Genomic DNA, 27,279 nt, shown 5'->3' with positions numbered 1-27,279 from the left:
CCTACCCGTCCACCTTCGGTTAAGAAGTTCTCCCCAGCCCTCCAGACCTGCCCTGGGGTCTCAGCAGCTCTCCCCTGTCCTGACAGCGGCAGGAGCCTGCACTCGTGTTTGGCGTAGGAGCCAGGATCCTTCTGTTTTCCTCTCCGATAAGGTATGGCTCGTGTAGGGGCTGCTACATCCGTTCCAGTCTTGGTTATGGGTTCGGTAGGTAACGTCAGATCGTCTCTGTTATTTAACTTATCCTTTTCATCTTTTGTTTAGGATTCGTGTTATCTTTTGCTGCTCTTCGCGCTCGTTTTGCTCTAGGTGGAAACCAGAGCAAGTCCCCTAGCCGGTCGCCGGGGTTGGTGGTTGGCATGGACCAGTACCGCTTCGGCGAGGAGAACGCCGTTCATTCGGAGATGCAGCTTTCTGGATTTTCAGAAACTCAGGGGCTGAGCTGTAGTGACGCTCTCAACCACAACTCGTGTCTAAATACGAAAGATATGGCATACGCAGGCCTGAGCGGCTTAGATATGGTTCCGGGCCTTTCAGCTGCAGATCTGGCCAGTGATGCTTTGGAGGCCAATTTAAACGGACTCTCCTTGTATTCAGCGAAGGACTGTGATTCTGTTAAGCTCCTTGATGAGTCTGACTCTGACTCACAGCCTTCTCTGCGTGGTGAGTACGCTGGACTTTGCTTTCACTGCTGTTTTGAAGGGTATCTTACAGATCAAAGCAGCCAGAGTTATTTAGTAGTTTTATACAGGAGGAAAAGTCCATTACGTGGAAATTTCTTTGGGGTAAAAGCAGTGAATACATTTTTTTTTTTTTTAATCAGTTTTAGGTTGCTGTCATGTAAGCACTTCAAAAATGTTTCTTGTTGCCTTTTACCTGTAAGATGCTATTCAAATTGATAATGCTGTAGAAGATAATTATAATACTTCTCTTTCACAGGAATTTCACTTCTGTCCTATTTTCTTAAAATTATACTCTAGATAGAAATATGTTTTCTTCAGAAGTCCTTGCAGCCTGCTCTCCAGCTGGAAATGGAAAATTTGGAGGCATTAAAATGACAGATTTGCTAAATATGTTGCTAACATCTATATTACTAGCTTTCCCTGAAGCAGAGAGGAGACAGTCTGTTTAATTTTTTTTGCATTTCAAATTCTCTGTGAAATGGATTAAGCAAAATGGGCTTTTTCTAGGTCTACCATTAAAAGTTAAAAGGAGAGTGCCTTCAGTAAAACACTCTTTTTGAGGGAATGGGTAACTTAATTGCTAACGTATATAAGAGCACACAAAATTTAGGTGACTTGAAAACAATGCAAATCAAAACCCATAACTAACAGCGCTCAAATAAGAAAATGAGACTTTCTCGTAACAGCCGAGGCCTACGTTTTTACTGATTAACAAACGAATGGTGGCAAGGTGTAATAGGTCTCCCCCTCATTTCTTACCCACAGGTGGGAAATCTTGAACTGTCTTAAAGTCCAAGCTAACGTGAAGTACCTGGTTTATCATGCAGTTAATCATCTGATAGCCTTAGATAAAATACTGTATAGTTCAGTTGAACAAAATGGTTTGAAATTGTCTCTTTTTCTCCCCCTTTTCCAGGAAAGGGGAAAAAATTTGGTAAAATTCATTACAATCACTGGTCCAATTAAGAGGTTTGAGATAGCAAAGTATGTTACAGAATGCCAGAGCCTGTGTGAGGGTACAACATCAGTTATGGAAACCCTAGAAATAAGGTATTTACAGAGCTACAGATCATAATATTTGGAGCAGATTTATGGGATTTTCATCTCACTTTTATGCAGATAATCAGTCATCAAAAACCTTGGACCAGAGTTCTCGAATAGAATTATGAAAAGAAATATTTTTATTAGGAATTAAGTGAAAACCTTATCATAAGAGTAACTCGGTATGGCACTGGGCATAATCTAAGGATTTTACTTTCTCCCTCTGTTTAGAACTGGGGCTTCCCACACTTACAGGATCGAAGGAAGTCGAACAAGGAGGCAGATCCAATTCTGGTACTGCAAGGAAAGGAAAGCATCAGCACAGCTCTCCTCAGGCCTCGTTCCTGGATTGCAGTCTCTGTGGGAAGGTGTTCAGCAGTGCCAGCTCTCTTAGCAAACATTACCTGACTCATAGCCAGGAACGGAAACACGTCTGTAGAATCTGCAGCAAAGCTTTCAAACGGCAGGGCCACCTGTATGTAGGCATTTACCATTAAAAATGCATAGAGTTGTTATGGTCTGTTTCACAGATGTAAATAAGACTCCCCTCTGTAGTACTTTATTTTCCAATTTCAGTAGCTGGTAGAAGTTACAGTCCTTGGTAGTCTTTGTTGGTGTTCTCAAGCTAGCAAACACTGTCAAGTTACATCACAAAACTATTTCACTAGCACATGCAAATTAACTTTGAATTTTCCAGAGCAGGCGGGTGCAGAAAAAGCCTCAAATGCACTCGTTTCTATCCATCTGCAGAAGAATTGTAATCCTGAACTGTGTAACAGAAGTTAAAGTCTTTTTCTTTCTAATGACTGGCTTAGGGAAAATTGTATTGGTATTGAAAGAATTTGCAGTGCGTAGTCAAGTTCTGATTTTGGCAGCCAGTGTTTTAGGAACTGTTGCAGTTAAAGCTTGCTTATTCATGCAACTGCTACCTAGGATCCTACACTCTCAAATGCTGTGAAGCATTTATTATTAACTCTGAATAGCTTTTGAAACACCAAACCTTCAGCAGTCTATTCTAGTTCTGCTTTTTGGCAGTGGTGATCCAGGGCTAAGTAAAACAAGTGTGATGCATCAGATCAGAGCAGTTGCCAACAGTCATACATACCTCTTCTGTCCTAAAAAGTGGCTCTATGAAGTGACTTTGTGGAATTTTACAGTCACAGTTTTCCATTAACTTATGTAACATGCTTGCTTAATTTGGAAGAGTTGTGTTTTTTTTTTTTTCCTCTCTACCAAACTTAGCCAAACCGAAAGAAAATCAGGACCAGATTAGGCCCTCCCTTTGGTTCGTCTTGACTGATATCTGTGTGGATATTTGCAGGTATAATTTGGATTATAGTCTGAAAACGCTGATTATAACAGTGCACCTAGAGACGGGACAGTGTTTTGATTGTGGCAGTTGTTAGCTGAGAATGCATAAAAATACAGTTCTGACTTAACAGCATTCTTCCTGAGTGTATGGGGGCTGAGAGGTTGAAAACCTCCTCCCAGATTTTAGGAGAATTTATGAGATTCCTTTTGAACGGTTTTTCTGGAGATATGCCAGCGATGGTGATAGGCAGGGGAAGTTGGGTTGTTCTGCTTCCCAGAGTGAAAAGCAATTGGACTGCAGTTTAGTGAACCTCTTCTGAATAGAAGCCAAATTATGCTTTGATTTATATCCTGTGCCACATCTTTGACTTGCGTAGAACTGTACTAAATAAAAGGAGTGCAAGAGCTGCAGTGGTTTAGATGCATAATGGTTTCATTTTTCAGCTGGAGACATTAACATGCAAAATGTGTCTCTTCTTGGTTATCGCAGGAGTGGGCACATGTTGACACATCAGAAAACAAAACCTTTTATGTGCTTAGAAAAAGGCTGCGCTAAGAGTTACTGTGATCACCGTTCATTGCGCCGGCATTATGAAGTGCAACATGGCTTGTGCATCCTGAAGGAGACTCCTGATGAAGATGGCGGTGACAAATCACTGCTTTCTCACAATACGTTTATCCAAGCAGGACAAGGCAGTGCGAGGCCTACGGAAAGACTGACTGTGCACTCGGAGTCCAAGTCAGGTTCTTCTCCACCTAGCAGAGACCTACTAAGATGCATTGTGAACAACTTTGTAAATCAGAAGCTTCCATCAGCTACGTTGTCCTCTGCAGAGCACGCAAATACTGATTTAACAGACTCATGGCAACCCTGCTGCTCTTCAGCCAGCCAGGTCTCTTGCCTTGCTTCGAACAGTAGTGGACTTGTCGAGGCTGCAGGTGATGATATGCTGAAGGATCACCTTCCTTGCCAAAAGAGTGCTGCTTCTTCCAATGTGTATGCTATAATAAATCCTGGCAATGTGTCTGTAATYGCACCAGGCGAGAACTTAGTTACAAATTTGACTGACAGATCTTTGATTCCAGAGCCACAGTTCCCCCTGGAGCCCACAGGGCTCGAGTATTGTCCTAACAGTGCTCTACCTTATTTCCCGATATTCAGAGGACAGAAGACTTCTGCAAACGCTCACCAGTCAAGCGGTAACTTTCAGTGGATGAGAAACGTGCCAGTTTGTGCTAAAAACAAAAGGAATAGTGTGTGTGTTGCTCACAAGCCATCTCTTGTAGCTCAGGATGTTTCAGAGGGGTCAGCTGGACCTTCCCACACGTTCTCAGCCTTTCCACAGACATATGAGTGTCCCGACGCTTTATCATTCACTGTTGCACCTTTTAAAGAAGAGGAAGCCTTGGGTGACTCAGTGCTTAGTTGTTCTGAGGAGACCTTTAGGTCAGCGAGAAGCCATGACTCTCACCCGTGGGAGAACTGCGGGGAGTTGAATTTTCAGGACATTCAAAAGCAGAATGCGTTCCAGAACGAGAGCAGCCCCTTAGTGAGGCAGCTTTTCATGAAATCTCAGGAGTCTGTGGTGAGCCAGGAGCAGGTGCAAGTGCAGCAGCACCTGTTTCAGATGATAACCAAATCTCAGCATGTTCTGTCCCATACCCAAATGGTGGCTCCGTCCCAGCTAGTGACTTCTGAGGCTAAACATGTGGCACCAAAACCACTCCAAACAGTATTTCAGCAGCCGCCTCGCTTGACTCACCATCTTCCAGAGCCAACAGAATATGAAGGGTCTTCCACGTACCTGCAAAAGAGCATAACCCAGTTTCAGAAGGACGTTTTATCAGATAATGAGAAAAGAGGACTGCAAACAGTCCCTACTTTTCAGTCCCTTCAGCCAGGACCCTTGAAAGAATATATAGGATTAAAAGATGCCTCTATTCCTAGTCAACTACAGCCTGTGATGCATGACAATGCCATGGGGTACCATTCGTATGGGAAGTCAAATCAGCTGGAAAACAAGACTTCTATATCTAACAGAAAAGAGAAAAGTAAAGGTTGTAGCAAAGAAACAGGTGGAAAAACACAGATGAGTGTTGGTAGATCTCGATGTTTGCCTGGTATCCGTAAAGAAAAGCTGAAATTTGACGTGACTTGCGCAGCTTCCCCGAGTCAAGTAGCCATGGCGTCCTTCTCGTCGTCTGGTACTTCGTCTGCGCCCGTGTTCAGGGAGAAGCCCAGGCTGACCATTTTCAATAGGATTCAAGTATGTTCATGTACTCTTTCTTCATGTTTAGTAGTCTGTCATTTGAGTTCTTAAGTGACTTAAATGTTTTTCGCTAGATCGAAGCATAGAATGTGAAGGTATAATGGAAAGGTTTTACTTTTTTAAATAGATTTTTTTTTTTCTTTTAAGTACAAATACTTGTCAATGACCTGTTGTTTTATAAAGTACATGGAGAGGTTAATTTTATTACTTTGGAAAACAAACCCAGGGATCTGCTTTGCGGTGAGTTACTGGAGGAGCCTGGAGTAGAACGCGGGACGCCCATCTCGGAGTACAGTGCCTTAGCCATTTATTGTCTTCCTGTGCTCTTTTAAGTGCTTTTTATTAGTGTTGACAGCTCTAGATTCACCAGTAATAATACTTAGCACTTACATGGCACTTTACATGTCCAGAGTGCTCTAAAAACATTAACTAATTAATCCAGTGCCAAAGGTTTAGAAATGATTTAACAAGATCAAGTCTTGGGGTATTTAGTAACGTGATACRTAGCCTTTCACCTAGCTTACTGGTTTGGCTTGCGCGCAGGTCAGTAATAATCAAAAGTCGCTAACATCTGAGCATTTGGCAGGCTCAGTTCTGCCATGGGCACATGTCTGTAGGACTTGAACCACTTTCTCAATTGGAAGTAATTGGTATCTAGTTGCCTGTGTCAACAGGGAGATCAAGAGTCAGTCTAAATGAACTTCTCACCTTTAATGATAGTCCCTTGAGGTCAAAGTCAAAATACGTTAGCTGAGTGGGGTTGTATAAGCTTGTGTTAGTGGTAAATATGCTGTATTTGTTTTGGGGACTGAGTATCTCCAAAGTTTAGGGTTGCTGTACTTGTTTTTCTTTTTAATTATTAGTTGGACTTTGCAGTTATACACAAATCTGGAAACTTCTTCCCCTGCCTCAAGTGTGACTCTGTTCTGTGGGGTTTGCTGCCTCTTTTTCTGAGGTTGGCCTCCTTGCCTAGGTGCAAGGGGACTGGAACCCCTCAGGGCAAGGAGCCTCTTCTGCACAGGGGTTAAACCAGTTCTGCGTTACTCTTTTCTGGTTTCCCTTCTGGGTGCTCGAAAAGGCCTCTGTACTCTGGATGTTACTTGAACTGTCAAGGTGAGAAATCTGATGGCGAGGGGAGTCTTAAATTTGCATCCCTCTGTAACTCGAGGAGATTTCAGGAGCCTGGACTGTGTATGGGGCCTTGAGTCCTCCTCCTGCTTTCAAGTGCCTGGTTGCAGCCAGGGACAAGGGGTTATTTTCTCTGTACCGCTGAGATGATGACTAGTTTTCTCTTAAAGCAGTGGCCTATCTTTCCCTCTAAGTCTCATACCAAAGCCTACGTGAGCCTGAGAGCCACCAAGCACGCAACGCGTGTTTCAGAGCCCTGTGGGATGGGAAAGTTTTGGAAGTAGCTGGCAGGCCGGAGAGATCCTTGGCTGCACAGGGTGAGATCTCACCGCTCCGCTGTGAGCTGCGGCTGGGCAGGGCGCGCAGTCCCGGAACGACCTGACAGTGTGGTTTTCGCAGGCTCTGACTCGATGCCAGCAGCAGCTGGGGATCTGGATTATCCGATACTCCCTGCACCGCTGGAGCTGTGTTGCTGGTCATGTGGCACAACTGCGGCATGGGAACCGTGTGTGGCCGAAGAATCAGAGCGTGGCCGCCCCTGCTTAAACAGCTTGCGATGGAAATAATTCTGTTTGATAGCTGTGTTATGTAAATAGGGATTCGTGTTTGCTGTGTATTTACAGTGTGCACATGCGTATCCAAGTGTTGCAAGGAATATTGATTAATGACTGTAAAGATTTATGAGATCTGTTAATGAGCGTTGCTGTACTGTGCAAGTTCAAATTGCTGTTTTCATGGAGAAAACTCAGATGTTCCATTTCTTCTTTAAACATGGAATGACTTTATTGTAAAGTTTTACTTGCAGACAGAATAACATCTGGTTTTGATTATTGCTTCTTTAACTGCAGGGTGGAAATATCTACAGCCTTACTAATACAGTAAAGGAAGAAAGTTTTTCAGCTGGATGGTAAGCAGGTTACATTGACGTTTTGAGGGTGGTTTTTTTGTTCTGTTTTTAAATTTGACTTCCAGGTCTGGCTTCTAGTGTCTATGCTAGCAGTTACAGTCAGGTGCATTTCTTTTCCCTCAAGGCCGAGATTTAACATATCCTTTTCATTTGGCTAGCTTTAGATTGTGCTAATTAATAGATGTCTAAATTAGAACCACAAGACTTTCGTAAATGTAATTTCTAACTCTCAATCATGAAAAATCATGCAGCAACTTGAGCACGACAGAGGCTAACTTGAGTGAAATGTTTAAGACTATTAGGGATGTAATAAAGAATGACTGGGCCTGTTCTTTTCACATGTTACAACGATAAAAGGCCGAAGGATCACCATGCAAGTAAGGAGAGGGAAATCTAGCATAATATTAAGAGATTCACCTAGCTGAAGGGTTTCTGATTGGCTGTGGTTCAGGCTTTACTCTCAATTTCATACCTGGTGAGTATCAAATCAAAAGAAATCACGGCTCTGCCATCTTATTGACCTGTCTACATATCTCACAATTTACTAAATGAGAAAATAAAAGCTGCTCCTTGAAAAAAAGGTTTTGGAATCTATGTCCTTCTGAATATCAGCGAGGTTCCTGCACAGTCTGCAGAGAGCTACCTTTTCTGCAGCGTTGCTGACCGTCATAAATAAGGCAACTGTTGTCAGTCATTAAGAACGAAGAATTGCATCATTTTTTTAGGCAACAAATGAAAGTCATGGTTCCTGGTTAGCCACATGAAAATATTTGTCTGGTACCGCAGGCGTTAGTAGTCTAGCCAGTCTTTGATTTCCATATCAGAAGAGGTTCCAAGGATTAGCTAAGCTATAAAAACGCCAGTTCTCCCAAGGTAAGACAAGAAGTAATGATGGTGTTGAGAAGCTGTAGCTTCTTTTGCTTTCTTTGTAGTGGTAGTAAAGAAATTGATCTTCAGGATTTCTGATGTCACCTCTCATAAACACTAAATTCACAAGGGGGAGTAATCCACAAATAATGCATTTTCCATTAATGAAACCAGATATTGCAGGAATTCCATGTTGTATTAAATGCCTGGTTTCTAAAGAAAATGTTCCTGGACTTTTTAATGCAGGTCATACTTTTTCTCAAGATTTTTTTTCCCCCCCATGATTTTGAAAAAGAATCTTTGCAAATAATACTTGTACATAGTTGTTAATAGTTACAATTCGTGTAAATGCTCCAAAGAGGAGGCATATTACCGCATCTCTTATTTAAAGCTATATCTCTATAATGCTAGTGATTGATGTCCCACTGGGGATTTTCCTCTAGTTAACATCTTTTGCTGGTAAATGAACTGTAGAGGTTTCTCGGCTAGACATGAAATGAGGCTCTGCAGAAGGAAAAGCAAGCATGTATTTAATGTTGATAGTGACTAAATTAATAAAAAAAGCTGTCCGACTTTATAATGCTAATTTTCTATCCCTTTACCTTGATTTTTCACTCTTAGTAATAAGACCAGTGGTGTTCCTACAGATGGAGGCAAATACRAAAGTGGTTTTCTTTGCAAGAACTGCAGTCAGCTGTTTTATACTGAGAAAGGTCTGGAGAGCCATATGTGTTTTCACGGTGAACAATGGTATCCACCAGAAAGGCAGGAGGAACAGCAGGTAAAGAAAAAGTGAATCCTTCAGTACTTATTATTTAATAGGAATTTGAATTAAGGTCATAAGGATTCTTTAAAACCTGCCTGTAGTGTAGGAGGGTAAAAGCTGTGAAGTAACTTAACCTTCTTCCTAAAAATTCTGACGAATAAAAGAATAGGGTCCAGAATCATGGTGCTACTGAAAGCCCTTCAGGTGATTATTACGTAGAGGAAGTTCTTGAGCAATTGTACTGTTTTGCATTCTTTTGCTATTTCCAGTAGTGTTTCTTGCTATACAGTTATGAAGTATGAGAGAGAAAATTAAGCCTGACTGTTATAGCAGATAGTATGAACTTGGGAGCTCAGTTTCATAAAAATTAGGATAAGGAATAGGTAAAGTAAGGATTCTGTTCCAGGCTCTAACTAAATTATGTTGTTTTTAAAGAAACTTATTTTGTGTAGTGGGTCTTAAAGCAGTATTATCATCATTATTTTATATAATGGAGAAACATTTTAAGTGAATTGAAAGAAGTTTGCAAAGCACTTTGATGTCCTCAGGTGGATGATGCCAGAAGATATACCTAACATCCTTATTTTTGTTTGTGGTAAGGTGCACAATGCAGAACATGTAAATGCTCAGAAACTGTTGCTCAAGCCAACAGGAGATGGAAACAGTCCCTCAAAAACTGAGATGCGTTTAGAAGCTGTACCGGTGGCTCCTCTGGTGATTCCTGTCTCGGTACCTGTGACGGCTACAAACCCACAAGCAGGCAATGAAGTGGGTCACAGTTGTGTTCTTAAAGTATTTCAATGATTTAATAATGACCTCCTGGAATTGCTTCTTTGAGCAACTGGTCACGAATGTGTGAATTTGACTTGCTCAGAAAGTATTTGCACTGTGTTATGGCTCCCTTCAATCCCCCAAATAATAATTCAAATAATGCTGCAGTAATCAACTTGATTTTAAAGGCTCCGGGGTCTGTCCCTCTGAGAGTAATTGATTGGAAATACTTTAACCCATTAATCACTTTGAGTTGCATGAAACTAAAAGATGATGTGAGAAGTGTCAACAGTATGATGCAAGACAGATGCTTGGCATTAGAGTCTAGGAAAATACTTGGAGTTTTACTAAGTGTTTTAAAGAATTTTAAGAATGTTTCAGAAAGAAACCTTTTTCTCTCAATCCTCCCTGACTACAAAGAAGCTTGTAGAGGGTTCTTCTCAACAGCTCTTGTTCTCATGAGGATGTCTGTTGACCTACCTAGAGCTGTCCACATGAGTAAGGGCTAGAGCAGAGGGTCCTTTAACTGCACTCCATGTGTTTTGGAATTTGATGCTCATTATGGAGCTCAGAATAACAGATCATGAAACTGAGAGTCTAGAAAAAAGCCAGAGATGCAACAGATACAGAAGAAAGCTTGCAATTACATAAGATTTGTATGTTTTAAGTGCCTTGAACTTATGCTTATCTTCTGTGACAAACAGGTATTTGACTGTTTGTCTGGAATTGTTTGTCCAGGTTAATGAAAAGGAAAGCCAGGATGCGACGGACCTCAAAGAAAGCTTGCACCAAAAAAAGAGAAAGAGGCAAACTCGGCCAAAATCGCTTTTTATCCCACCTCCATCTTCTTTTGAAGTACAGCCAGGGTCGGGAGGATGTTACCAAAGTAATCTTCGTTCACCTGTGTTCCTGATCGATCATCTCCTGAGAGACTTGTTCCAGTGCTCTCCTTACACTCCACCTCCAATGCTCAGCCCGATACGGGAAGGATCAGGGCTTTATTTCAGCACTCTCTGCTCTTCTGCTAATGGTGATCCCAACCAGCTGTTCAGTACTGTATTAGGTAATAAAATCCTAACGTGCACTTAAATAATATAACTAGAAAGGAATCCAGTTGACTATCATTCATTCTGCAGGAACAGAAAATTGATCCACAGTCTTTTATTCCAAGGTAAATAGGTTATAAATTAAAATGGCATCCACCGTCCTGTAGGATAAGTTATTACATAATATACAGGCCAGTGGATATATGGACATTTACATTCAGCAGTTTTAATTAAGAATGACTGCTGACCTGATTTTATTTTACCAGTTTGTGGTTTTAAAAAAAAAAAATCTTAATCTAAGAATAAAATATGTGTAGTGGCAACACCGAGACAATTAACCCTTAGTATAGCCATATCAGAGTGAGTTGTAGGTGTTTCCATTTGTCAGGCCGGATTCTGCCAGTGCTAGAACAAGGGCGTGCATATGTCTATTTTTAAGTAGTCTACCTGGATTTGGTCTGATACTGCCTTTTGTTTATAAAATTAAGAACTGTTTGATCTGTGCAGGGATGACTTCTCGCTAGTGGTCAGATGCAACTCTAAAATTGTATCCGGATGGGTTATCTTGAGAGCTCTAGCGTGCAGAAGTCAAGTAAGCAGTTTCACCAAATTCAAGGGAATTCCCAGAGAATAGTTAAAGTGGTTTGCTCAGATGAGAATGTGAAATAAGGGTAAAGGACAGTCTCAGCAGAGTGAGTTTTATCTTGAGCATTTTTATATTTTTTTAGACAGAATGGACAGAGACTTTGGATTTTCTCTTGTGAAGGATAACACCAAAATCAGCGTTGAGCCGTAAGTTACAACATAATTAGAATAGTATGAAATATTTGGAAAATGAGTAATGAGGGAACTGCAGTTTTAGGAATCTAATGTTTGGTTAGTTCAAGTACGTGGCTGTAGAGGCCTTTTAATATTCACCTTCTCCCTCTCACCCCCTCATGAATCTGTCACTTGGCTGATTCTCTCAGTCTTGCATCACTGGTAAGATTAATAGCGTTTTTGGCTAGATGATATCAGATGCTGGCCAGAATGAAGTTTCAACAGAATACCCAGTGCTATCCCAGTGAATTATTAGCTTCGTTCATTTGTTAGGCTAGCGTCATAAATAAAGATTCCTGTCTCCCTCTCATTTTACAGGATGTTCAGACATCCTTTTTTTGTCCTTTGTCGTAGGCTTCTCTCTCTTTTTGTTGCCCATTATTGGTCTCGGTATGTACCTCGTGCTTTGTGCCAGGTTTGAGGAAGGGAGAACAAACTTTCTTAATTGTGTGGGTCAGAAGCATTCCAGAGATAGCACAGTAATTCTGTCGGTGCAAAGAAGTGACTGTGCTGAAGAGATAAGGAGAACTAGTGATGCTTTGCAGGGAAATTTGTGCACCGTATACAGACCGTATTTATTACACCTGAACCTTGCTCATTCACATATACCCTCTTTTTCTTTGTGTGTGTGTGAGTATCTGCATGCTTAATATGATGCATCTGTTCACAATTCATTTCTTCCTCACCTCCTATTTTTTATTACTTTAGACACATTAACATTGGAAGTCGATTTCAGGCAGAGATCCCAAATCTCCGGGATAGATCATACTTAGAAAACGATGAGCAGGCAGCCTCATTAGTGTGGAAACCCTGGGGAGACATCGCAACTAACCAGGAAACACAGGACAGAGGTTTCTTTAAAAAATTTTCTTCCAAAGTCACCCCCAAGATAGTATGGTTAAAAATTGCCGTGTTTTCATTGCAGCTTTTTGCACTTTATATTCTCTCCCTTCTTCTCATGACCTCCTTCTCACATGGTAGCAGTAGAGGAAAGGAAATTGCTAATTTTGGTAGAACTGGAGCAGTAAACAAATAATAACTGTTACGCTCTCAGTAACATCTTCCATGAGAGATGGTTACAAACGTCTGTATCTGTCCCGGTTCATCTGCAGTGACCTTGAAAGAGGAGAGTTGTCCCTGGGCTTGTCAAAGAAAACCATTCTTAAGTAGTGACAGCTATGCCCAACTAGTCAAGACATTGAACTTTTTCCCTTGCGTTTTATTGGTATCCAGTTTGACTGTTGCACTTGTTCTGTTTTCCTTCTTGGTGTCTTTTTATTGCACCTTTTCTTCTTTCATTGCAGAAATTGACTTTGTTTTGTTTTTTGTTGCCTTTGTAGTAACAGAACTGCTAAATATGGCCTGCTCCAGTGTAATGCCTGGTGGAGGAACTAACCTGGAACTGGCCTTGCATTGTCTGCATGAAGCGCAAGGCAACGTGCTGGTAAGAAGCAGCTATTYGGTCATAATTAATAACGGACTGGGTTGGGCTTTGCTAGTGGTGTGAACTGGCAATCATTCCATGTGTTCTAGACACATTCCACAGACTGGAATTTGGTCTCTGCTAAACTTGCAGAAGCACTTAAAAATACAGCTTGCAGAGTCCTTCAATGCTGCCTCTTGCTACTGTCTGAATTAATGTATCTTGGAATTATGGAACCTATCATGGTTTATAAATAGGAGCTTGTTTTGTCTGTTGTAAGATATGTGCCAATTTGGAGAATACATGCAACACTACCCTGAACGTTAGGAATGAAGGAATTGCCATATTCGATAAAACCCAAGGTCTGTTCTCGATAAACATCCTGTGCTTGGCAATTGCAACATCACTAGGTGCTCCTTGCTGAGCAGCTGCCTCCAGTACGGATCCCGCTTGCTTTAGTCTCCGAGTGGGTTTGCTTTGCTTTTTGCCTGTTGAAGAAGGGATATAACACTAACAGAAAACCGTATATGCTGCATCTCCACGAGGAGGCTCTATTAGCACATCTGCTGCAGCAGGGACAGGCCCAAAATGACTACAGCAGAGAGAGAAATTTTCTCCTGAAGGTGGCAGGTGGGTCCCACAGCTAAGATCCCAGATGTTTGCCAATTTTTCTATTTTCCTAAAACACTTAGGTGTAGAAATATTTCCATGAACTTCAATGGGTTGAGGTCAGACTCCTAGAGAGCATTGTGACTTTACACTGAAATTAAATTGATATCAAAACACTGTTGTTAAGCGTTGACCTGTATGAGCAAAATTTTCTTCTGAATTATAGTGGACTGAATAATTGAAGTAGCAGAAGAGCTGAGAGCAAGGTTTGCTTCTTTGCTCCTCTTGGGGGCATCTAAAATCTTTTCGTATTAAATTGCTGCAGGAGGCCCTGGAAATGCTGCTCTTTGGAGGGCCCCAGAAATCTGAATCCCATCCTCTTGCTAATTACCGTTACGCAGGTAAATTGAAAATAGCACCTGTTGCTTTAGTCAATGATCAGAAATGCTAACGGAAGCTGCAGTTGGATATGATTGCTTTTTGTCTGTCTGTACTCTGATTTAAAGCTTGCTTTAAAAAAAATGTATGTGTAAACAATGATCCTGGTTCTTTGGGACTAGGAAAGTAGTAGAGAAGCACTGTAGTTTATCTGTTTACAATGCTTTCTTACATGGAAAGGCATCGTCCTTGTATTTCAACTTGCATCTTTAACGTGCGCTGCCCTGCAGTGACACCCAACGGGAGAAGCATGTCGAAATGTGGCAGTGACGAGTACTCGCTGCCGTCTTGTGTTCCTTTCACTCCTGCCTGTGTTTTACAGCGTGCAATACTTACTATGCTGGCAATAATATTGCTAGTGAATGCACTGCTGTAGTCAGTAATTGTYTTCTGAAGGGGGGAGAGATGTAGATACATGAATAATAAACACATTGTGCTGATTTCCGAGGAATGACAATCCGTTAGGCTTCCCGAGTGATCTAATAATTTGCATGTTACTGTTTGTTACTAGGTTCAGATATTTGGACACCACTTGAGAGGCAGTTGTTTAAAAAGGCTTTTTGCATACACAAGAAGGATTTTTACCTGATACAGAAGAAGGTAAAGCCTTTAGACAGAGGTTGATCTGGGGATAAGTCTATATTGTCAGTTTGCCGTTCTTTTTTTGTTCTGTGTTGATTAACCGCACTTCATGTGTGCCAGCAGCTTCCAGACTGAGCCAGATAGTTTTAACTTGGGTGGGGTAGTTTGCTCCAGACATTGCTAAAACACGGTCACAAAGTCAAAAACTGTTTTTGCATTCTTTTTCAAAACTAGAATACAAGATAATCTGTGGGTTGGGGGTTTTTTTTGGTTTCTCAAAAAAAATCAAAGCTATAGGAGTTCAGAGATGCAGTTTGTTTAGGTGATGAGTTCAAAGCGATAACAGCAAGAGTGAATTTGTAATCTCTTTTTTTCTTTTAGCATTAAAAGCCTATAATTTAATTTTTGTTTTTTTCCTTTTTTTTTTTTTTTTAATTTTGCATTGAAAACCGATTATTCTTGGTCAGGGGCTGTTAGTGTTGACAGGTTTAACACAAAAAGTAATATTTTGAATTGTCTGTCAGCATCCTGTTCTTTGAAACATTTTCTTTGCCTCTTGATGCTTAAAAGACATCAGTACAAGACATTATTTGCCCTAACATATAATTACAGCAGAACAAAATACCAGGCATATTAAAATAATGAAACGTTATGCTAATCAGCCGCATGAAGTGTACGGATTTGCCTTTCCAGCACTACTTGTACAGCCTCCTTAGAAGAGGAAGATTTGTTTTCTGTCTGGTTTCACAGTCGCGTGTAGCTTGGAACCGACAKGGCCCTTGCCACTGTGATAACCGGAGCGAACGGGGGGAAAGGAAAGCTGTGCTAGATGCGTTTGTTCTGTATCTGACTCTTCCGTGTTCTGCTACAGTATGTTCATTATAGACTGCTTCTGTTTTTCTCCTAATAGATTCAGACTAAGAATGTGTCCCAGTGTGTTGAATATTACTATATCTGGAAAAAAATAATAAAATTTGACTGCAGTCGAGTTCAAGTAATAGAAAAAAAGGTCAAGAAAGACAAGAATGAGTTAGAAAAGACTGAAGAAAAGGTAGAAAAACTGCTGGGGATTTGTGAGAGGTCAATTCCATAATGAAAGATGTTTCAGTATTTTATGAAATGGGCAGTTCATGCTTCCCAGAGAGAGCTTGTGGCAAACGCATTCTCATTTTATTCTGCTGCTTCTCTGATAAACTTGTAAAGTTCTACAGAATAATTTTGAAACAACAAAGCAGTATTTCATAGTTAGAGTGTTATACCGTTAATTAGTACAATGTGCCGTTAATCTTTATAGATAGTATTTGTCCTTGATGTGCTGGCGCCATTGCTGATTTAAATAAGATAATTCCCAGCTTCTAATTACTAACATTAGTAAACCTGTTGCATTAAATTTGTTGCTGCTGGTTGTCAGGGATATTCTGTAACACGTCTGCGCTCCCTAAAAGGAACTGCTGGTTACACGACTCTATGTGGGTGTTGCTAAAACGTTCCTTGCCCGTCAGCAGGAATTTGGTTAGTAGCAGTATTTTTTGTGATAGAAACAGGATAACCATGGAACTTGGAGGCATAGTAAACCTGTTTTAAATTTTTATGGAGGAAAGTGCCATTTCATTTAGGATAGCATAAGTATTGGGCCATCCTTACAAGGTCTGCGCTTCTGCCCCATCCTAACAGCTGAATTAAGATGTGTGGTGTTGGTTTTGTTTTCTCCAGCTATTTAGTGTTCAAAGGATTTCACCTGGGGCATACTTAGGCCAGTATAATTTAGTTCTGGATTTAATACGCTCTTATTGTCTGGGCATTTTAGAGATTTTTCAAACTAGTCTTTTACTTTAGCTATTCCACCACTGTGCTACAAACCTTCTTGAAGAGAAGAAAAAATTACTAAATGTTGTCTGATTTACAGACTGCTTGCAGCCCCCCCAAAAGGCACAGTTATCTGCCTAAAGAAGGCATGAAGATAGAGCAAAAGAGTTATAAAAAGATGCCCCACAGTACATGGAGTCCATCCTGCAGCCCGAAAGGATCTCCATACCAGGCTGGAAGTACAGACGATCAGTGTGCATTTCCATGTAGAGAATGTGAAAGGTATTGGTAGCTATAATCATTGTTCTAGAGATCTGCTCATTTGGGCGAAAACAGTTTTAAACAAACTTTAAAAGCCCACAGAGGGCAAACAGAGCTAACAGCAGTTTGAGGATTACACCTGCCCCTTGGCCTTCTTGCCAATTTTGTTTTTACTCTACAGCCAAGTTTCAACTTAAATGTGTTTCCCCTTTAAACGTGAAAGTCCCACACAAACGGGGGTAATGGCAAAATGAAGAAATGAAACTTTGACATACCATACATCAAAATGTGCAAAATACAGAAAATCAGAGAAGTAGAAATAATGAAGCTTGCTTTAGCAGTGTTTATCTAATTAGGAAAGGAATTACCAACTCATGTTTGTTTTCCAACTTGTAGAGTATTTGACAAGATAAAAAGTCGAAATGCTCATATGAAGTGCCATCGCCTGCAGGAGCAGGTGGAGCCACTCATGAAGATAAAATGGCCCTTGAAACATTTTAAAAATGAAGCAAAGATGGAAGAAACCCAGACGTTGACCTCCTCCAGTGGTAACTGGGAAGCTCCAGTTTCAGAGTAGCAATGAGGTTAGTTTTCTCTGTTTAAAAAATACGTAAGCGTTTTCTAGCATCTGAGCAGTTGTTGAGCTCTGAGGAGGGTTAGATGACATGATGTTGCCCCCACTCTCCAATTTAATCCATCAGTAGCACAGCAGTAGTTGCACCAATACTGAAAAAACAATCTCAGCTTTTCCTAGCACAGAAAAGCACTTAGTGAAGCTGCAGAGAATATTTAGTTCCTGCAGAGAACATTCAAGGATTTCTGGAAGAAAAGCTGCAACTTTTTGTATGTAGAATTATTTAAAAGCTTATTTGGGTTTTCTCAGCATTTAGCACCAATGGTTGGTGTCAAGTTTGACAAAAAGAAACGTGAAGGCAGCAAATGTTCCTCACTTATATCAACACTGCAAAGATATGTGTGTTAAATTAAGTATGCATGCCTGGCATTAAATTACAATTATGCATGGTTGAAAAAAATATGTAGTTGTTAATGACTGTAAAATAGCTGTTGTACAAATACTAGAAGCTCTTTACTTCTGCTTTTGTTTAATTAAAGAAGTCCCCTTGCCTCCATTAAAACGAAAAGTTGGATGTGCTTAGCCCTTGCTTTTTACCATCAGTTTCAGGGTTTGGTGGTTGTTAGAGAGAGAATAGGGAAATCAATGAGAAATTGTCATTGTATTTAATATCCTGTTTTGCCATAAAGTGGTAGTCATGCACAGCATTTCAGATTTAGACTATAGTACTCTTCTGATCCGTGTATTTTTTTTTATGTGCTTTCTACATAGCTTATTAAATTGGGTTCTTGATGTAAAAGTTCTTGGACTGCTTTTGCTGGTTATACTATAAATAATTAAAGCAAAACTTGTTATACTTGGTTGGTGGTCCGAATGCTGCGTGCCACGTCAACATTAGTCTTGAAGGAAGTAGCTGAGCAGGTGCTTCAGCAGGTCCAGTTCCTCTCAGTCGGGTGGAGGTAGATGTAAAGGCAGATCCTGAAACGATTTTGGAAGTTAAGGTTCTACGGACTTGAGACCACAAAACAGTTGAGTCTCGGGACTGATTCAGGACTAATTTCCCATTACATCGTAGCTACTGCAGCCTTCGCTTTCCAGTCCAAATGCAGACATCATTTCTTTCATCTTGCCGTCGCGTAATACGGCGTACAATTTATTGGCATTTCTGTCCTGGTATTTCCAATAGGGTGAGGAATGGAGCAGGAGCTGCATGTGATGTGTCGTTGTATCTATTCTGTCCCTGGAAGTGCTCAGACACTGTAGTGATAAACATGGTAGAAGAACCAGAACGCGGTCAAACACGTTTGATCTGCCAAAAATCTTCTTAATTATCTAGCAGATTCAGTGTTAGTATTCCATAATATTTAAAGCACCATATCTAGTTGTGTATTATTGCACAAATTTGTCTGTTATTTTATTTGCATAAATAACACAGCCCTGCTAAACTGCATTTGGTAGTTACAATTGAGGTTTTGATGAGTTCCATGAATAAAATGTAATTAAGGGGTCTTTTCTCCACTGGGAGGGATAAAAGGCTTTTTGTTGCCAGGCCACAAGATTTTCATGGCTTTGTTTTGTTTTAATTTTTGCAAGGCTGAATATTGATATTCAGTCCAGACAAATTTGTATTCCAGTCCCACTCTCCGCTCCATTCTCTCGTTGAAAGAGCAATATTCAGGTCTGGGCCTCGATAAGCTCGATCACCCAAAGCAGAAAGAGGCTTTGCAGAGAGGATACAAACTCTGTTCCTTCTCTTCTCGTAAGTTACATTCTTGTATTTAAAAGAAAAAAAAAAAAGTCAAACTTTTTTCTAGCCCTTATGATTTCAAAGGGAAAGCAGCTGCCTTCTGAACATGAAGATGGGCCTCGAACAAATCGCTGGCAGCGATTCTCTTTGCCTTGGCGTGCTGTTGAAGTCCACCACTTATTTAGGCTGCATCTGTTCACAGAAACGTCAACACTGACTAAAAAATGAACCTTGTTGTTAACCTGGTGCAGACCTCCATGTGCATAATGGTTTAGCCAAGACTTTCGTTGTTTGGGAGGAACTGCGGGAAAAGCTTCAGCTGCTCCTGCCCCCGAGAAAGGCCTCCCGGTGCTACTTGAACGTGCGCTATATAAACTACAAGTAGTGTACGACGTGTGTGCAGGCTGGTGTTACCTTCCCCGTGCAGCGATCTGCTGCGTGATGCTAAAGGCAGCCAGGGTGGACAGCGTTCTTCTAGAGCGGCTTTGCTCGAGTCTGCTGGCAGGGCTGCTGATGACAGGAAAGGAGTTTTGAGGACTGAAAGTTTTAACATTAATGCAACAGAAATAAAATTGCAGAACAGTAAACAGCAGACTGTTTCCTTAAAAAAAAAAAAAAAAAGTGTAGTGTGACGATGCAGCACTGAATAATCTTAATTATATACATATATTAACATACTGACCTCTGCTTTATAAAGAGTTGCTACAATTATAATTTATTAGCATATCCCGGAGGAAAATTCAGAGGTGATTTTCAAGTTTAAGTTATAACTTGTAGGGTTTTTTTTCCTGTTCGTTGCCGGCAGGACGGACAGGATGCCCTAGCTATCCCCGTGCGTTCGGTTTGGCCAGCCCTCTGTCGCAGGACATCCCAGAACGCGCTGTCCCAGGTGAAGCTGGTTCCTTCCGTCCTTTTGCAGGTATCGGAAAGCAAGACAATGTGGTTAATTAACGGGGTGTTTGTGGATGAATTAATATTGTTGGCACGCCTGTGTTTCATAGCCGCGTGGGACGACAGTGTCACAGGGCGTATATCTGTACAGGCAGTTCGGCGCGTGTCCGAGCCTGTTCTTAACTCGGTGCTGTTCACGTGCAAAAACACACTCGGGCACGGACTAGGCCTGAGTTTGTCAAGCTGTTTAGAGGAGACCTTGAATGCATTCAGCGCTTTCATCCTGACCCGGGCTCTCGTGTGTCCCCTGGAGATCTCGAGCACAGAGCAAATGCTTTGAGCCTGAGCGAAAAACGCTGGGGCTGTAGGCTCCGCGGTGGGCAAGAAAGCGCGGCCTGGAGTGGGGGGTGTCTACACCCCCTCCCGAGCTCGCTCTTCGCTGTGAATATTGCAAAGTGATTACAAAAATGCGTAGGCAGGAATTCGAAAGAATATTCGGCATTGGTTCCCGCTGACGTGGATGGGTAGCTGCAGTGGGGTTGTTGGACCAACACCCGAGTGTCTGAAAGCCTCGACACGTCGAGTAAACACCTGCTGACCGACGAAAGAGCTCCTCCGCGTACCCTTCTCCACGCGCGTCAGTGCAGACTCCTGTTACGAGCCTCGTTGCTGTTTCTCATTGACTCTAAAAAATCAAAGTTTTGGTGCAAGAATAGGATTTGGTCCAGATTCTCAGGCGCCAGGACCGCCCGTCGATGTTCCAGGGTGCTCTCGCTGGCGGCGAAAGCCTGGTCGGGCAGCACAGCCGTGGCTGGGACAGCGAGGTACTGCCTGCTCAGCCTGGCCACGGCCGGGAAGCGGTGCTCGTTGCTCTTCCACCAGTCCAGGGGGTTGGTGCTGCGTTTGCAGAGGGGCTCCACAATGTAGTTTTCCAGCTGCTGGTGGATCTCGGGCATGCTCTCGGTGGGGTCCTTCCCCAAAAGGATGTCGTACATGCTCTGCGACTGGGTGCTTGAGCATCTGTCCTTGTGAGCAGACAGCTGGCTAGCTGTTTCTCCACCCTCTGCTTTGTAATCTGAGCTTGGCATCCAAAAATGGGTGGCAGATGGAGACTGGTGATTGAAAACCTGCGACAGCATATTTTTGACTCTTTTATGTAGTTCGCTTCTCAGGCTGGGGCTCAAAAACCTCATCTCTTTGAAACGCGGGTCTAAAAAGGAGGCAATAACTGCTGGGCTTTCCAGCACTTTCTCGTCCTCCGATATGCCCCAGCGCCGCGTCAGCTCTGACCTTATGTTGCCTACGACTGTCTTGATGACGCTGCTGGCCTCTTCCGACTGCTGCCCGATGGCAGCGACGATCCCATGAATGCAAGGCATCAGAGACGATATGGATACGTTCTGCTCCTCGCGCAGGAACGAAGTAGCTATCTTAATTGTCCTCATGACTGGCACCAGGTCCTGCAAGAGCTTCCACTGGTGGTCGGCCAAGTTGTGAACGGCCGCTGCGCCCTTGGGATGTTCCTCCAGGACGGACATGATAGCCCACTTGAGGTCCAGGAGGCTCTCGCACATTTCGATCGTCGTTATCCAGCGAGACCCCACGTCCATCACCAGTTTCAGCTTGGTTTTGTTGATGGCTTCTAGCTTACTGTTTAAAGAGCAGGTGGCTTTTGCATCCTGCTGAAAATACCTCACGATGCCCCGAGCGGTGCTCAGAGCCTCTTGTACCTGCTCGACGTCCAGCCCGGCCTTGATGCAGAGGTGAAGGGTGTGAGCAGCGCAGCACAGGCTGGTCCAGCCGTACGTGTTTTTCAGCTGCTGTGAATTTGCTGCCGTGTTCTGCAGGCTGTCGTGCATTACACAGAAAACGGACTTGTTGGACAAACCAAATTCGGACAGGACAGCGTACAGCTTCTCTCCTAAATAGCCCTCGGCTTTGTTTTCGTGCACTTGCTGCGTTTCCATAATGCACCTCGCCCGGCGCCATTCCCCGTCGATGAAGTTAGCCATGATGGTCAAGTACGTCTGGCTGAGCTGGGAAACCCAGAACTCCACGCAGACGACGATGGCCTGAGCCGTTTGCAAGTAGTGCTCTAGGTGCTGCTTGACTACGTTGTACCTGTGCCACAACATGCTGGAGAGCTGCACAGGCGATGGGAGAGTAAAACTAGGTTCCAAGTACCCRATGAGGAGCCCGAAACCTTTGTCTTTTACCATGGAAAGAGGGTGCAGGTCGCGGAATATCATCTCGAGCACCAGCTCCAGAATCATGTCAGTCCTCGGTTCCGAGCAGGATGCAGCATGGTACAGGCTGTTTTCCGGCGTCATTTGCCTGGACCGCTTCACAACGCTTTCCTGAGCCGTGTAGTCGGACTCGGAAGCCTGATCGTCTTTGAGCTGTGACAGTAAAGTGTCGCGGATGCTGTGCTTCCTCACCAGGTGCTCCCGCATCGTGGTGGTGCTGTTGTGGAAGGAGAGCTGCTTCTTGCAGACGTTGCACTCGACGTAGGCGTCTCCGAGCTTCGTGTAATAATTCCACACCTTGGACTTCCGGCGGTCGACGTAGAGAGAGGTGCTGGTGCCGTCGTGGTTGGTACCTTTCTCCCTCTTCCTCCTGGAGGCYGGCCCGAGGTTGGCTGCCATATTGTACGTGTTGAAGACCATTGATATTTCCTCTGAGAAGAAGAGAAATGCAGCACAATGTAATCTAAAAATGTAATATAAGCCTCCCTTCAAGTCTTCTTTCTTTAGTCCCTTTCATCATTCTAAACCGGAGGCACACGGTAATGTTTTCTGATGTATAAATCCTTTCTAAAGCATTTCTATATGCGTCTTTGGTACAACGCGGCTTTTAAGTACCGTGTTCAGATATCGCTGTTTACAGCTTTCTACATCTTTTTGAGAAAAAGCCAAAGAAATACACATACCTTGTACTGTCTGAGGGTAGGACTGGGTGATGACAGGAAGAGATTGTTCTTCCGTTATCTCCTCTTTCGGCTGAGGGTCTCCTCCGTTGTCCTCTGGCTTAACGCATTTCTGCAAGAACTGAGATGCTCTCTTGGAGTTTACATCTGCCATTTCGTTCTTCGCGAGAGTTTGGAGGGGGGAAAATAAGGATCGTTAGAATAACGGTGGTGGCTATTAAATGCCATCATCCAGAAGTGGTTGGGGGTTAGAAGCAGAGAAGATAGGACCGGAAAAGGGTCGATTTATACATAATCTCTCTTTAAGTATTTGCCGTCAGACACTGGAACGTGGGCTAGGTGTGACTGTTCCTGTGACAAGGGACGTCGTCCTCTACTTCTGACCTAAGCAATTAAAACCGTGCAGTTACTCGCACGATCAGACTGTTCTTCGCTACGCTAAGGTGGTGGTATCGTTATCTAAGGCCCTGTGCTGTTTTACAAGGGTCTCGTGCAGTAATTAGCCGTTATCTACGCTACCTGTCATCTGTGAGTTTCACAGCATTTTGGTCCTGAAACTTTTCCAGGATTAGGTCCTTTGTTTGAAAACTTAGGATTAAACCAGCACAAGACGGGAAAAGCTGTAATGGTAATTTAGTTAGGCTTTCTGCATGATCTACTGTGGTAATTCTTGTCCTGCAGGGAATTTCCTTTCCTTAGAAGTATAAGATATTATCTGCCTAGCGCTGAAGTATTTCAGTGAAATGTGGCGGTGTAACAACCCAAGCAAATTGGACAGCACTGTAAACCGAAAGGTGTAAAGCAACAGTGTATATATAGTTCAGCGAAAAGGAAACCTCCTGCTTCGTGCTTCAGTGACCCGGCAGGCTGATTTTCCCCCAATTAGCAAAAGAGAGTCTGTTCTAGCTTCCTGTCAGTGATTCATGCGCTGAGAAATACGGGTTTCTTAGTCATTCCCTTACCTCCCCTCTTTATTCCTCTTCGGAAGTGTGAGTGTGAGCAGAGAGGCACCAGCTGCTTGTGGAATCTTCCGAGAGCTGGGATCTACCTCTGCACTGCAGCACGCGGTGCAGAGGGCAGGGGCTGCCTGGCACCGGGCTTTAAGACCAGGAAGCCCTTGAAGGCATCAGAAACCGGAGATTTAYGTATCGCTCAGGCATGGGTTTTAGTAAAGAAGGAACTGGTTGTTTCATGTATAAAATAAAAAAAAGCTGCTGTATGCGCTTCTTGCAGGCGAGCTGGATAGCTGCGTGTCAAGCTACAGCGCGTCTCTCGGGTGGCTGGGGACGCCTGTTCTGTGTTTTACCTCTGGAAGGAATCGCTCATCTGGCAACAGACGTGACAAAAATCTGTGCCAGCAAGGTCACCCGCTCTGGCAGCGAGAGGTGGAAAGCAAAGGCGTTTTTTTTTTTGCAGGCTGCCAAGTGGTTTCTGCGTGGATTGCACCTGCCCGAGCCTGCTTGTCGGGAGATTGTCCTTAAATCCTAGCTTAGCTCCCTCGCTTTGAATTGCCTCGTCGTTTCGGGCTGCCCGCTGCAGCCGTTGGTTCCTGCGGTCGCTTTGTTTAACTCTGGGGAGCGTTCGGAAGGGGGGGGGGACGCGCCGCGCGCACGGCCGGGCTGCTGCAACGCCACGGAGAGTCACATCGCGCGGCTGAAGGCAGCGCCGGATGGCGATGGAAATAACCCCGCTGGTGACGTCACGCTTAAAACCCTCCAGCCGGCCGTAGGCAGACGCTCTGTTCAGGGGGATTCCTGCCTGAAAACCGTTCCGCAGGCTAATTCGCTCTGCCGGTTGGCRTTTCGCCTCCCCTGCCCTGAAAAGCTGTCAGCTATAGGCATCGTGTTCAGCGCGYGCTGAAGGAAAAAAAACGCACTGAGGTGCACGGACCGAAAGCAAGCTTAGACAGATGGAGAAGCGAGCGGACCGAGGCGGTCGTATACTCACGCCTTTGTTAGCATGGGCGCGACAGGGGCTGGAGGGCTGTTGGCAGCGCGGAGCGCGGCGTGCGGGAGAAGGGGAGCGCTACCCTTTCACCTGGAAGTAATTCATTTAGGGCTCCTCGCAAAAGTTCRTGCCGGGAGGGGAAGTGCTGGGAAGCGAGAGGGATGCGCTAAGGGAGGGGAGGGCTGGGGAGGCGCTYGGGCTCGCTCGCGCGTACCGAGGGCGTCTCGGTTTGCGTTCGGAAGAGGTCCCGTACCTGCTTGCGGCAGCGTGGAGAAACAACCCCGTTAATCGCCGTCTATTGCAAAATTAGGAACGCGCTGGGCCGCCGCACGCCCCGCTAATGAGGTACAGCTTCGACTGCGTGGGTGCTTAGCCAGGAGAACAAATTGCCACAGAAGTGGCATATTTTGTTGTCACGAATAGAAGCCTTTCTGGAAAAGCAGCCCAGAACCTGCATCCTGGGGGCAAGATGCAGCCCACAGCTTCAGTCCATATGGCTCGCAGCCGTATGGTTTTGTGCCCACTATGGTTAGAGAGCACTAAGATATATGTTAAACATGTGGCCTACCAAAGCTGTCTAAAACATTTATTTGGCCCCGAGGGAGAAAAACGCGCCTTACTGAGCTCAAAAAGGAAGATAACGTTTTGTGTCCTTGGTGAGTCAGACTGGATGAGCTGAAAGTCCCTTTCGGTCTTAAAATCTGTGCGAGTCCATAAAAACCAAAGCTTGGTCCTAGCTAATTAATAGAGAACATGGGATTTTGGTTAAATGTCTCTTTAAAGGGGCTGGCGGTGGCCCGGAGGGCGCAGTCTGGAGCAGGGTGCCGGGGCTGCTGAGTTTCTGTGCTCTCTCCCCCGGCTGCAAATCGCTAAAGCGAGAAAAAAGAAGCCCTCGGCTTCTGCGCYTCTGGAACGGGTTAACGGCTTGACGTGGTGAGGTCGCAGCGCTTGCAAAGCTGCGGCAGGAGCGGTGTCGCTTTGAAAGGAGCGCAGAGCCTTCCCCGGACGGCTCGGAAACGCATCCGGACACCTCGGGTGACGACGGCTTCTCGGCGCGCGGCTTGCATACGGCGCCGTGCGGAACACGTCCGTAAACCCCAGCCCACCTAAAAAATCAGAGGCCGCAGCGAGGAAGACAGCGGCGGCAGCAATCCTCCCCGGCTGGTTTATGGTATAACGAGGGAAGGGGAGGCCGCGCAGAGGCGCGGGCGCGTGTCGCAACCGAAAGCCCGGGCCAGCGGGGAAGCGGCCAGGCGCGCGGCCCTGAGCGAGCTCCAACGCGCTTCGCCCGCTCTTGCCGCAGACCCGGAGCAATTTCCCTCGTTATTTGATCCGTTGTAGCCTGCTCCATCATCGAGGCCCAAAACGTCAATCAGAGTCGAGGCCGGAACCCGGGGGTCGCCGAATAATCCTCGGTGAATTCGGTACCCGCAGGACCGCGGGAGCCTGGCCCTCCCCGGAGCACCGCAGGATGAAAGCGCACCGGAAGAGCTGCTGCCCCGACGCTGGCCTGTCGCTGCACCTGAAAAAAGGACAAAAACGCTTTTATTTAACACTGTCGCAGCCAGGTTCCGGCAGGGACCCTGCACTCCCCAAAGCCCGAGCTYCTGCGTGGCCGGGCGCAGCCGTGCGGCTCCCTGCTGGGGGGGGGAAGTGGGACCGTGCCCCCCCCCGGCTGCTGGGGGGACAGGGAGACCCCAGGGTCGCTGTGACCCCCCCAAGGTCCTGGGGTACCCCAGTGTTGCCGTGCCCCCCGGCTCCTGGTGGGACAGGGAGACCCCAGGGTTGTTGTGACCCCCCTGGCTCCTGGGGGGACAGGGGGACCCCCAGGGTCACTGTGACCCCCCCCCAAGGTCCTGGGGGACCCCAGTGTTGCCATGCCCCCAGCGCCTGGGGGGACAGGGAGCCCCCAGGGTCACTGTGACCCCCCCCAAGGACTTGGGGGACCCCCCTGTTGCCATGCCCCCCAGCTCCTGGGGGGACTGGGAGGCCCCAAGGTCGCTGTGCCCCCCCCCACCCCAGCTCCTAGGGGACCCCATGGTTGCCGTGGCCCCCCGCTCAAGCGGGGTTGGGGATCCGGGGGGCGGCCCCGGCCCGGCCCCGCCTGCGCCTCCTCCCTCCGGCCGCCAGGGGGCGCCGCCGCCGCGGGAGAAGGGGGGGTCGCTCACCTCCTCCCGCCTCACGTGGGCGCCGCCCGCCAATGGGGGCGCGCCGCCGGCGTCACGTGAGGAGGGGAGGGGCGGGGCGCGCGCCGGCGTCACGTGAGGCGGCGCCCGGGCAGCGCAGCGCAGCGCAGGTCTGTACGGCGGCCGCCATGGACCAGGCCGGGAAGGAGAAGGAGGCGCTGCAGCTCCTGGCTGAGGCCGACAAGAAGGTGCGCGGCTCCCAGTCCTTCTTCGCCGGCCTCTTCGGGTGAGTGCGCTGTTCCCGGCCCGCCCCGGGCCCGGTCTCGGTCTCCGCCCCCCCCCC

General features: G+C 45.1%; 3 protein-coding genes across 4 annotated transcripts in view; 2 read left to right on the top strand and 1 right to left on the bottom strand.

Annotated features, from left to right (window-relative positions):
• Nucleotides 1-356: 356 nt before the first annotated feature.
• ZNF541 (zinc finger protein 541) lies at nucleotides 357-17,302 on the top strand. Its single transcript, XM_026069676.1, has 15 exons — nucleotides 357-660; nucleotides 1,953-2,196; nucleotides 3,523-5,299; nucleotides 7,279-7,337; nucleotides 8,826-8,985; nucleotides 9,571-9,699; nucleotides 10,480-10,804; nucleotides 11,516-11,579; nucleotides 12,315-12,457; nucleotides 12,947-13,050; nucleotides 13,964-14,039; nucleotides 14,588-14,676; nucleotides 15,569-15,709; nucleotides 16,565-16,746; nucleotides 17,122-17,302. The coding sequence occupies exons 1-15, from the start codon at nucleotides 357-359 to the stop codon at nucleotides 17,300-17,302; spliced, it is 3,978 nt and encodes a 1,325-aa protein (XP_025925461.1).
• A 2,425-nt stretch (nucleotides 17,303-19,727) lies between these two features.
• LOC112967990 (zinc finger BED domain-containing protein 1-like) lies at nucleotides 19,728-24,907 on the bottom strand. 2 transcript variants are annotated; one of them, XM_026069738.1, is made up of 3 exons: nucleotides 24,811-24,907; nucleotides 22,867-23,023; nucleotides 19,728-22,614 (listed from the first exon to the last, which is right to left on the bottom strand). In XM_026069738.1, exons 2-3 carry the CDS (start codon nucleotides 23,015-23,017, stop codon nucleotides 20,576-20,578), a joined length of 2,190 nt encoding a protein of 729 aa, XP_025925523.1. In that variant the 5' UTR covers nucleotides 23,018-23,023; nucleotides 24,811-24,907; the 3' UTR covers nucleotides 19,728-20,575. The 2 variants fall into 2 exon arrangements, with proteins under 2 accessions (XP_025925523.1, XP_025925533.1); XM_026069748.1 differs by lacking the exon at nucleotides 24,811-24,907 and having other exon boundaries at nucleotides 22,867-23,281.
• A 2,154-nt stretch (nucleotides 24,908-27,061) lies between these two features.
• NAPA (NSF attachment protein alpha) overlaps nucleotides 27,062-27,279 on the top strand; it is a 13,927-nt gene continuing 13,709 nt past the window's right edge. The window contains exon 1 of the mRNA XM_026069760.1: nucleotides 27,062-27,222. Within this exon, the coding sequence (XP_025925545.1) occupies nucleotides 27,125-27,222 (98 nt within the window). The 5' untranslated portion in view covers nucleotides 27,062-27,124. The remainder of the gene's footprint in view (nucleotides 27,223-27,279) is intronic.

The sequence above is a fragment of the Apteryx rowi genome, unplaced genomic scaffold, assembly GCF_003343035.1.
Source record: "Apteryx rowi isolate R43461 unplaced genomic scaffold, aptRow1 scaffold_1061, whole genome shotgun sequence".
Lineage (NCBI taxonomy): Eukaryota > Metazoa > Chordata > Aves > Apterygiformes > Apterygidae > Apteryx > Apteryx rowi.
Note: the sequence above shows the minus strand (reverse complement) of the source record. Positions and strands in the feature narration are given on the sequence as shown.